The following is a 12,629-nucleotide window of genomic DNA, read 5'->3' as shown; positions in this document are numbered from 1 at the left end:
GGATTGTTGCTTCAGAGAGAACGCAGGAGCATTCCCGTCTCGATAAGCCAAGGATCACTACAAGTAGCCTTACAGCCACTCAGCAAGAGCAGAATTCATTGCATTATTCAACAAAAAGTAAAGCAGTTCGACTTGGACGTTATTAAATAAGGAATTTGAGGAATAGGATTAAGCCATTCATAGTTCACACTAAGTAGTGCTGCCAAAAGAGCATTGTAGGTAATAAGAATATTTTATTACAAGTGCAACTACATTCATATTCTTAGCTATAGGCCGAAAGTGCTAAATTAAATTAATGGGGGTTGAATAGAAATGAGATTTTTAATCATGAAATGTGCAAGACATTACATTATAGTCACTGCACTACGGAAAGATTGTGCGCATCATTCACACCTAGATTGGAGGGAGGGGCGAGAGAAAGTGAAGAGAAAAAGAGTGAAAATTGTGCTGGGGCCACTCTGCTCGTGACTCGTAATAATGTGTCGGTGGGTGGCAGTCGCCTCTTCAACGTTGATAGATGAATTTGATGCATACACAGGCAATGGCCTGGAAGCTTGCCACTTCAGTTCTCCTATTTGTTACGTACCCATATGGCCTTTAACAGAGGTGTGGACTCGAGTCATGTGACTTGGACTCGAGTCAGACTCGAGTCATGAATTTGATGACTTGCGACTCGACTTGGGCTTGCATAACAATGACTTTGTCCCACCTCTGGCCTTTAACATTAGCCTGAGGTGCTGTAAGTTCAGGTTAATGAGTCAGCGTTTTTGTCATAATCAGTTTCAAGTCTGAGGGTAAACTTTCTAAAGAATAAATATAAATATATTTTTAAAAACTTGCCTTTGACAAAATTTGCCAGAATGCATCCAACTTCGTACATTCTCAGAGGTTAAGCAGAGTTGAGCTTGGATGGACAAAGTTACCATTAGAATAATTGTCACAATTTGATTCATAAAGTGTATATAGATGTAAAGTACTGTCTGGGTTGCAATGGCTAAATAGAACAAATGCCGACCTCAAAAACTCTGCTCTAAAACAGCCAAGGGACGTTCACCGGATGACGTGGAGAGAAGACTTGCAGGGTCTGGTTGACAGGCCCAAAGACCCAAAACACAAAGCAACTGGAAACACGTAACGTTGAGCAAGGTCATACAACCTTTAAAAAAAATACGATGGGAAGAGTTCCAAAGTCGAGCCGTGCAAGGAAATAAATAGAAGTGTTTTGAACCTGCAGTGTGGTAAGGAGCCGTCCATAAATGACGTCACGCTATTTTGGACGATTTTTGACCCCCCTCCCCCTTCGTCACACAACGTCACAAAAAGTCAGACCCCCCCTCAAATGACGTCACAAAGCTCTGCCCCCCCTCCCCCCCAAAAAAAATTAAACATGCTTCAAATCGCTTTAAACTATTTAGAATCAGTAAGAGTTTTATTCACCATGAAAGTTCACACAGACAAGGAATTTACTATGGCAGGAAGGTGCATACATTCAACATGTAGGAATCTTCAAACTAAAATAAGTGGTATACAGTCTAACTATACTAAAGTTACAAAGTCTAACTAATACTATTGTCATTGTAGTGCGTATTTAATGTGGCGCTGCACTCTGATGTTATAGGAGAAAACATTTATTAAAGTCTATTTAATTAAGTAGAACGTGTTGTCTATATTGATTTAAAGTTGTGCATTTTGATGTGACGTCACATTTCTCAAACCCCCCCCCCCTCGTCACACATCGTCACAAATGTCTGACCGCCCCCCCCGAAGTGCGTGACGTCATTTATGGACGGCCCCGAATTTAATAATGTGGATGAGACAAGTCAGTCTGGAAGGACGAGTGCTCAACGTGTGCAGAGAAATCAATAAGTGAAGTTCATGGCAATGGAAAACACAGCAGTCGTCAATGACGATTGATACGGAAGCGATTGTCCAGTGGCAAGGCGAACACGACAGAAGTGAATCGGTGAATGGAAGTTCGGTCTCAAGTCACCATGAGGGGGTGTAGTCATGAATGCAGTTCATGAAGATCTCCAAAATCAACCTGCCGCACGTTTTTCATCACGACACCCACTGCCGTCCAAACACATTGTCCTGCGGAGGGAGCTGGTAGGAACGTTGGGTTGCTCGGTCAATGGCCAGGGTCAACTGCGGCGTGGTGTATTCCGCAAATATGCCCGACTGTGAGGGCGGGCACAAACCGGCGTGAGTAGGTTAAACGTTGAGTTTTATAAGGGCACTACGGGGTGACCAGCCCCTCCCCACCCAGCCCCTTCCCACCCTCCCCTCTCCACCCAGCCCCACCACTCCCATTTTTTTTATGCACGACGGACGGACGGACGGACACAATAATCCCCTGTGGGCTGGTGTAACCAGGAGGTTCCTACCAGTAAAAACTGCGCCAGGACTGCCTGGCAGAGAGCGACTGGAGGGAGGCATTAAGGGCAAAATCAGCACCAAACCAGTTATCGCGAATCCTACAGTCGGTCTGTCCATCTGGCTTTACCCTGTGGCATGCCGTCAGGTTCCAACTTCGACCATTGGGGTCTTCGTGACAGCTGACACTGGCAGCTGTGGCATCATACAATGTCACGTATTGTTGGTGACTGTCCACGAAGTTCAATGGAGGGCTCTGAGAGTGGCACATGGCTCGGTGATTGTATATACACACACTGAATGAATTAGGGAGTCTCTGGTTTGTTTCCAGCTGTTTATTTGTTATCACGTCGCTTTGTTAATGCACACTGGAAGTGCTGTGCACCACCTTGTGATCATTTACATTACAAAATCGAACAAATGCGTTTTTTTATTTTTAATTTCAAAAATAACAATAAAAATGTAAAACAGAAAAAATAGCATGTTCAAAACAACAATGGGTGACTGTAAACTACACCTCAATGACTTCCAATATACATTACAGTACAGGGCACACGGTGTGACATGCAAGGGTACAAAAACATGTTTAGAAAATTACCCCCTCCGCTTCATTGGTATTTAACGAGTTCTGAAGCATTTTAGCCGTTGTGAGATAATACAATGGAATTTGATGGCAGTGGCTAGGGCAAGGTGAAACAAAGCCTTTACGGTAATACATTGCGCACTCCGGCAGAGAAACAGTCCAATGTGCACGTCCCGCACACGAACAGCTCCACATAGCCATGGCCCGCGTTCCACGATGTGGAGAGGGTTGACACTCTTATTACACGTCTGTCAGGACATAATTGGAAATCCATATTTGTCCCGGTTGTGCCAACGCAAAAGTTGTTTTGCGCCAGGGTCACACGTGTGCAGTGACATGTACAGGACGTGGGTGGTGGAGACATTGGGAGTGGGAACGGTTTCCGCTTTTAAATATTTGTGCACTCTCAACTGAAGGCATTCGGTGCAATGTGTACTGCTGTAGACAAGACGGTCTCATCCGGTACCTGTCTGTCCAAGTAGGTGGGCTACAGCAAACTTAATAACAATGTGAGCAAAGAAGATTCAATCCGAATATTAATGTTATCCTTTTACGTACGCTGAGGACGGGTCATCATGACTGGACCGTACACAGCTTTACACTCAAATCGGGCAACGAAATGGATGCGTTTATAAGTTACCTGTTTTGACCACGACTTTGTGCGAGGAATTTGACATCAGCATTCTAACAGTAGCACAGCTATCTTAGACAGTTGTAGTATAATATAAAGACAGAATTTCATTTAATAAGACCTAAAAAAAAGTATTGTATTTCAGGTGTACTCAATAGGTGAACTTGTTTGGTGTTCAACAAACTACGGCTCAAAATGTATTATCTAAGAATATAAATCCCTCCTCCTGAAGGGCATTCCTTCTCAGGGCCGCTGTGCTTTTTAGTGATTTCAAAGCCACACCAAACACTGCCACTTCATTGGGCCTCAATAAAGTCCTCTGCAAAATTGGAATCTACAGTAGTCTCCCATGTAGAATGAATGATGCAATGAGAGCATGCATTATAGATTCTGTAGTATGCCAAAGAAACGGCTAAATTTATAGCCCATGCCCACAGACTCATCCATTGATCAGAAACAAGAAGAGGTATCGTAGGACAGAGAACATTGCCCCATTTCCCCTCCTTGTGTCACAAACTAATACGACCCCAAGCCAGCACCACACACCTAGCCTTTAAAATACATTAAACCAAGCATATTGATGCTGCCTCAACAATATTACAAGTACATTTTCATAAATGGTGGTGTAAAAATTGAAACGGACATGGTTGAACTATCCCGGCTCGTTGCTTACATATCCAATGTGTGAATTTTGAAGTGAAATGAAAATGGCAGGCCGAATCGAGATTTAGGGGTCGCGTTCTCTGCCCCACAGCTCAGTCACCACTCAAATCGAGTGGAACCACGTGGGCTATGCAAGGAGGGTCATGGTCAAGAGTTCACGTATTCATTCTTCAGGCGATTCAACCCGTCAGCTCTAGAACAGCTGTTGAGACGTGGAGCAGACAGCACCGATACACTGCTCTTTACCATCGTTTTCAACCTGGTGGACGATCAGCACAGAGCATTTAATTTGGAGCATAACTCGATAGGGTGACACAGGGCACGGTCATCGCAGCTCACACTCTGGTACTATAACACCCAAAGGTTGCTTTTGAAAGTAAACACTGTTTATCATCGTATTAATTAATAATCGAACCACCTACTTTGTGTACTTTTTGGTATAAGTAATACATTTCCCAATATCTAAGCACAGTTACGTCTGTTAAAATCAAAGCAAAATGATGATTAATAGCATATACTGTTTTATTCATGAAATTGGCACATGTTGCTACAGTGGTGTGTTGTAATGTCCAGTTGGAGTCGAGTTAACCATGTAATTTACAATTTTTTTGCACAAATCTGTTAGTTGCTACAGCCAATGTGGTAGCGGGGTCCCTGTACCACACACTGTGTGATCACAGGCAAAGAACCCCAACCCAAGCTGGGGTCCTGGTCGAGTCTAAACTTGGGTTACGAGCCACAAATCGTGGTAAAATGTCTGGTAGCCATGTAAAGTTGAGCCTGGCAAAACCAGAATGCTGCGTCAGTGGTGTTGAACTTTTTGGGCAAAAAAATGTTTTTCTTCACAATGTATTCACTATTTACATCAGATGTGAATACCTGTTTCTAGGTGCAAAACAGTAGTTTTTGTTGCATTTTTCTAGCTGCCTCGCCTTCCACACTTCATAGAACAAAAACAGCACAATCCATTTAGGCACTCCACTGATTTCAAATTATCCATTTACTTTCTTCCAAACAAGGTGATTGAATAATGTGATGCCTACGACGGACAGACGAATGTTACAAGGTTTCATGAGTGTATTGAGATTGGTGGGAGCCGTAGAGGCTTTCAAAATGTTGTCTTCTCTGTCATGTTTGCCATTCATTTTAGTGCGGTATCTATAAATGGATCATCCTGTGATCCATGAGGAGTAGAGAGCACTTTCTATCCCAACACCAATGATTACAATCCTGCCAAAGCCGATGCATACCTGACACTTTTTATGCATAGCCGTCACATCATAGCTGTCAATTAGTTATCACAAGCGCACCATGGCCTCAAACAATGGTAATCACAGACCCACTCTAAGCCATTTTCAAAATGACACAATTAAAAAAAAGGTAAAAATAAAACATGACAACCGCAAAATGTAAGTATTTACTCAAACATTTTGAAAAACTAATTTCTGCATAATCATTCAATCTTGTTTTAGTCCTATCACAGTGGACTCTAAGATTCACTTTAGAAAAAAATCCCCCATCATGTATTGCCCCTGCTTTGAATTCATGATATATGCCAAGTAGTTCTCTCTATGGACAATAAAAAGATGGTTTTAAGTTAAACAATGATGGCAATAAAAACAACCTTCAAAAGTGTTACACTCCACTAATATTTACATATTGATACCTTAATGAATGCTGCATGGCTGTAAAGGTGTATGGGGGTACAGGTGAGGTGTCATACAGGTGCAGGGCCATACAGGTAAAGAACTATACAAGTGTGACTGACGCACATGTGGAGGGTCACACAAGTGTAGAGCATACATATGTAGGGCGCACAGGTGTAAGGCCGCACAGGTAGAGGCAATAATGATGAATACTTCAATCGTTAAGGGTACTGTCATAAAAACATGTCCCTACCTTTCATTCTTCCAAATTCCACCCAACCTGGCCACCAAATGCAACTCAAACATTGTGTTATCCTTCAAAATGCAGACTATACAAACCTTCACGAGAATCCTGTACATAACCATTGATCGATACACGTTTTGCTGCTGATAAACTGTGCCATAGTTTTATTACATCATGTGAAATCGTTGTGTCTGCTCCAAGGCTGCAGGACCACGGTTTATTTTGCTCGTCCTGATATTCCGGGCTTGAGACAGAGTCTCATTATATGTATAAAAAAGTCAAAGGTACAGAAGGCAGCCAATAGTGAAATCGCATACAACCCATATATGAACGAGCAATGCTAAATAATAAAGTTAAACCAGTTGCATGTCGTGCCACTTATCTGGAGTTTGTACAGCACCCCTCACGCCAAAACAGCAAATGTACAACGCGCGCACGCACACTCATACGCACGGTGTATATCTCAAATAATTAGAAGTGGCTCCTACATAATCACGTGTAAAGGTAAATTTCATAATAAAATTACACCGTGAAACCAATTGCTTCTCAAACCGCAAACCATTTACATCACATGCCATCTGTCCTTCACAAGCACATTCCAAGCATCCTAGCGTCCCTATCCGCCAAAAGACGAATCTCCATCCTCCACCACCAACCCACGTTAAACCCCTTTCACTTATAAAATCCCACAAGGCTCATTAACCTTGCACAGCTAAGGCAGGCCAAGGCCTTGCACAGCTAAGGCAGGCCAAGGCCTTTGTGGGACTTGACCATTTCTGTTAATGCCAGCAACTATCCAAACATTTAATTGTGATCACTGACGGCACAGAGACTTGGGTACCGATTCATCCTTGTCTTGTACATTAAACGCTTTAAAAAGTTAGTGTGTTAAATGTTCTTACTCCATCAATGAGTGTCATTTGACACTCTACACTGTACTATACTTTCCAACAGCATGTCGTTTTATCACATGCATGTGTTACCAAGACTTAATATGTTCCTTAAATACAGAGCAAAAATTACGGTACAAGGACTTACAAACTTGAGTGTATCATGCATCGGATAGGCTTTGGTGAGTTGTGTTAGTTACTTTGTAAATGTTTGAGGCAATTTCAATTGCAATAGTACAATACAGTAATTAATTTTCCTTTCTATAATTAAGTTGCGTATACATGTAAACATTACCACGGTTGCAGTCACTCAATGCACATTAACTGATGCAAATGTATTTGAAAAACATGTGAATATACTAGTTGATGAATAATTACATGTTTCCCAAGCTACAGTGTGGGGTATTGATTTTTGTTCTTGGGTCACAACGCACGAGAATGCAGGAAACTTCAGTTTAAAACCTGTGAATGTGTATATCAATGATAGGGGATTAACGCCATCTTGACTTTCACTTCCTTGGCTAGGAAAACTTACAGAGCCAAGCTCTCTCTCTACCCAATTTGCTACCAGCCACGAAAAGCTGGGTGTTCACGTCCCATAACCCTCAAATACAGCAAACACACCATGCTACGCACTAGACTAGTAAACGTACCAAAACCTTTCTGCACCAACCGCCAGCCACAATCCAAAAATAACGCTGATCCAACATGAAAGAGAAAACTGCACAGTGGGCCATGGAGGGCAAAGCACAGAGCCAATCGGTCCAAATCCACGTCATTGTCTGAATTTGCCATTTCCAACATGAATGTATAATACTACTACAGTAATGTATGTATGTTGAACTTCTTTCGCAACATACGTAGCCCAACCGTGTTAATCGGTGCAAGGGAAGGACAACAAACTAAACACAAACAACTGTGGTAAAGAAATGAGTTTTAAATCTAGATTTAAAAGTGCATAGCTTAGTGGCTTCCTACTATCGGAAGAGCGTTCCAGACGGCTGCAGAAGAGCATCTGAAAGCACTCTTTGTTCGATGGTTAGCCAAAAGCCGCTACGAGGATAACTGGAGTTTTCGTGATGGTTGATGCTCTTTGACGACATCAGCAAGGTATTGTGGTTCATATCAAGGTATTGTGGTAATGAAACTTAGTTACCGAGGCAAAACTCACTTAGCCTCAAGACTTTTTCACCAGGGTCCTGCTGAATTGGGATATTTTTCCAGTTCTATTAAAGAGTGTTTTTGGCTTTGTGTGGGAATAAACCAGGGTACCCGAAGATCCACCATGCATACGAGGGGGTGACATTCAGCACCAACATTTCCCGGCCACACTTTGCAGTCCAATATCTGCAATGCACGGCAAGCCTTTGTGGTCACCCAAATAATTACTAACAAGGCTCAAACCCTACTTAGCTTACAATAATCAAGGAGTCTGGGTGTATTTAGGGCGATTTTGTTATATGTAAATCTAGGCAGTAAGATCCCAATGTTTCGTTTGAACTCCTACAATATTCTGCATATTCTGCCGTTCCTTGTCTGAGTGAAAACTTAGCTAAATTCCACTAACCCCACTATGAAGACCCCAAATTAAATTAGACCTAAATATACCGTAAAAAAACAAAGGTTAATTATATCTATGAAGGCCACCATCTTAAAAATGACCCAAGCAGAGAAAATATATTTTTTGTCTGCGGCAATAGCAGGAGAACCGTGAATCTGTACATAGCGAACCACCTGACAGCAACGTGCTAAGCATTTCAAAACCACTTAAATTCCTGCAGCAGAAAGATGACGATGCCTAGCGTATGATTTCAACCATAATTCAATCGACTGGTTTATAAATTGCCATGTGACAACAATGCTTGCACGTGATTGGCTACATGTCTCCTGAAGACCGTGGAGTTCCTGTCAGCAATAAGAAAGAATGTAAGAGGAACTGGCAGAGCACAGAGACCTGTCAATCAACTTCAGTCACCAAACAGAGTACAACTATGTGGGGACTTGTTAGGCTAAAACTGCACCTTTACATACAAAAATGGTACAGTCCACCACAGACTGTGTGGGGTATTTGAAGGGATTCATTTCATATACAGAGCGGGGTGTTGAATGGGAAATCAGATACAATCTGCCTGGTCAGTACTCATAGCTATTTTAGGTGGAAATATTTTGTTTTGAGATCTATATGACATGTGTTATTTTAGTATCCGAATTATTTGTCAAAATCGTGGCAATTATGAAAATATTGTTATGTAAATAAAAAAATATTTTGAGTCAACTCAATTTAAATTAGTAAGAATGAAATTAAGCATTCATTTTTACATTTAGTGACTGCAATGTATTGCGAGTAGAAGACCCTGTTTAGGTAAGAAAAAAAGACACGCCCAAGTTCCTGTGCCAAATCTTCCCCGATATTTGGAATGCAAGAAATGTAAAGTTACATCTGTAAATACAATACAATCATGAAACCTGATTTATCTCGACCACAGAGACAAACTAAAATGGCCATTAAATGGCTAAAATTTGAACCAAAATAAAAATGCTTTCACACACGATTCATTTGAAAACATAATACAGATTGGGGTCCATATTACATGGTGATAACGCACGTTTTTAAATCACAGCCTCTCACTTTAACGAAATTACAATATTACTACATACTCGCCAATCCAATCGATTAAGTGGTAGGATTGTAATTTTTAAACCCGTTAACTGTACACATTTTCAAGGCTAAATTTACCGCATTATGAATTACGTATTCTTGTTTCAGTTGTGATGCAATCCTTGCTTTGAAAATGCGGCACAAGGGTTTTAAAATCGGGAGCTTGCCCCTTAAAAATCAGTAGGCTTGGCATTTTAGCGTTACTTCTAGTCAACAGTTGGCAGCTCACGGCTCCACTTTCAGGAAGCGACTGGATTTTGCAATCTGGTTTGACGTGTACAGGCATATTTAATCGTTGAAATGCGAAGGCAACTTGCATAATGCACCATTGTCACCCAACGGTCGACCAGTTTTCTGGCAAGCTGCACAGGACTGCATGTGCTGAGGAAATCACCACAGCCACCGTGTTCCAATCGCCAATTAATCCACACGAACGCGTCACCTGAGACTGAAAAAGCAGAGGCCAAGGTCGTTGCTATCAACATATTAGAGCCATGAGCCACCGCTGAAAGTCAGTGATAATGTTTTATACTTAAACGTCACATTTCATTTGCCATGGGACAGATAACGAAATGGGTTTCATAACCCATTCAATTTATTAATCATGCACCAATGTAATGTCCCTTTGTTTTCCACCCATATTTCCCACGTTTGCCATCATGGTACGCTCCAAATCAAATGCTCCACACAGCATGGAATGTTTAATAAAAAAAAGGGTTGGGAGGGGGGTTGCTTTTACTTAAAATAAAATGTCTTCTCTTTGTCACGTCACCCATAACCTTCATTGATGTGTGCATCAACATAATTCATTTTAGCAAATACAATGTAATTCACTAATACGTGTGTTTGGTGACAGTGAAAGAAATATTGCAAAAACTCTGACTGAAATTAAAATACCATATTCACAAGAGGCTGAAGGTAGTGGCAGTACAGAAGATAAATTGCCACAGTTTATGGCAACTAAATTCCAAGGTAAAGATTAAAAGCAAAATGATGCCAATGACAGTTGTAATAATATTAAGAGTTTAAAGCCACTCTGGCACGAAAAATATTTTACATCAGAGTTCAGGTTAACGCATGTGCACACGCCCATTGACAGATTTACATACTGGTATCAACACACGTATGCACCTGTATGAAAAAGCACGAATGCACACACACGTCTTAAGAGGGGCCTTATAACCTACCCCTGTGTTTGCACATCTATAATCTGACCCCATTAACCTGTCAATATTAAATTAATCGGATTCATTTGTTCACTTAAAAAAGAAAAGACAACCTTAACCTGCCTTCTTTAAAGCAGAATCTTCAGTTCATGTTTAAAGACAACAACAGTGGTCCAATGTAATGTGTCCGCTGTCTTTAGACCCAAACTTAACACAGTACAAAGAGATCGTTAGAACTGCCCCTTGTACACGCACATTGCGCAGAGCTGCATCATTACACAGCAATGCAGAATTATATGTAGATAAAATGCTTTCTCCACATCCCCCCTTCCCCCTCTCGTCTAGTAAAATTATTTTCTTCAACATCATAAAACAAAATAAAAATGTTTCCTCCGAGCATAATAACCATAAGGTCAATGGCTGCGGAGGTGGACATGAATCAGCCTTTAAACGTCTGCAAATTATGTGAACTAGCAAACACAATACTCTTGAGAAGAAAAAAATCAATCCAAAGATGAAAGAAAAAAAATAAACTCTACATATCAAACCAACACATTGGCAATCAGCAAATGTTGGCCATCGTATCCACTAGCAAACACCACACCTGTGAAAAAAAAAATATTTATTTTCCTCTCGCTTGAAGCACACGCACACGCGCAGGCAGCGGCTCGGCAACTCCGCGCGGGACCGGACCGGCGCTCACACCCAGGAGTCCGTGGCATCGCGGTAGTGCAGCGAGTCGTAGTTGCCCCTCCCGGTGACCGCGGCGGCGGTCGCGACTGCGCCGGTGGCTGCTGCGGCGGCGGGGGCGGCGTGCGCCACCGCGCGCCTCGTGCTGTAGAACTCCACGTAGTTGGCCGAGGTGCCGGGCGGGGGATGGCGCGCGTGGGTCCCGCACGCGTCGCCGGCGAAGTGCAGCCGCTCGTCGAAGAACGAATCGTTGGCGCCGGGCAGCGCCGGGCGCGCCGTCCAGTACACCGCCTCGTAGTCACGGCGTGACGGGTCGCCCCGCCGCTGTCTCTCCGCCAGCGTCGCTCTCATCGTTGTCTGTGCAAACCGCGGTGGTGGTGACGCGGTGGAGACACGCGGAGTTAAAAACGGCAAGTTAAATACGATTCCGCTTTAAATGGCGAAAAACTAGGATAGGACACATCGTAGGCAAAAGAATACGAATGCTAATTGGTCCGTTGTTAATAAGTGAACTGCACAACAGTGTTAGAGTGAAAGTAATGATCAGGCATCATAGTGTTGCAATTATTAATCCTTTTAGAATCCATACGTCTTTTTCCCAAATGTGTTCGGTTTAGAAAAGAAAGACATATAATTTCATGTTTGTTGACATTTCCCCTTTATATTTTGCTGCTTTCGTTACTATAATATTCTTATTACTTTTAATGGTTGGTTGAAATTTGTCTATTTTGGTCAGCATTTCAGTGTAAGGAATAACAATGTGTCCATTATAAACAGATACAATAAGATAAAAAAAATGTCTTGCTTGGTAAAAAAAAAGTAAATACTTGTTTCATTGGTGTCTTTTCGATGTATAATTGCCCCTTTAGCCTATCATATGCAAATCTAAGGTTACAAAGATTATTGTGCTCCATACCACACTCCAAAGTCTGGGCGACTTTTCCACAGACAGTAAAAACCATTTGACCTGAACATCTATCTCCTAAACATAGGTAAACCATTGGTTGAGTCTATACACTTATAATTCAGTGAATAAGAAAAAAAACCCAAGGGCCATATTTATTTGCAACCCCATATATATCAC

General features: G+C 41.9%; 1 protein-coding gene across 3 annotated transcripts in view; it reads right to left on the bottom strand.

The window, feature by feature from the left end:
- Positions 1-2,693: 2,693 nt before the first annotated feature.
- Positions 2,694-12,629, bottom strand: part of LOC144724566 (catenin delta-2-like) — a 279,333-nt gene continuing 269,397 nt past the window's right edge. For all 3 annotated transcript variants that reach the window (XM_078603836.1, XM_078603837.1, XM_078603839.1), the window contains one exon: positions 2,694-11,902. In XM_078603836.1, coding sequence (XP_078459962.1) covers positions 11,555-11,902 — 348 coding nt within the window. In that variant the 3' untranslated portion in view covers positions 2,694-11,554. The remainder of the gene's footprint in view (positions 11,903-12,629) is intronic.

This window comes from Lampetra planeri, chromosome 21 (assembly GCF_965212315.1).
Source record: "Lampetra planeri chromosome 21, kcLamPlan1.2.h2, whole genome shotgun sequence".
In the NCBI taxonomy this organism is placed as follows: Eukaryota; Metazoa; Chordata; class Hyperoartia; order Petromyzontiformes; family Petromyzontidae; genus Lampetra; species Lampetra planeri.
The sequence above is the reverse complement of the archived record's forward strand: the minus strand, read 5'-3'. Positions and strand labels throughout refer to the sequence as shown.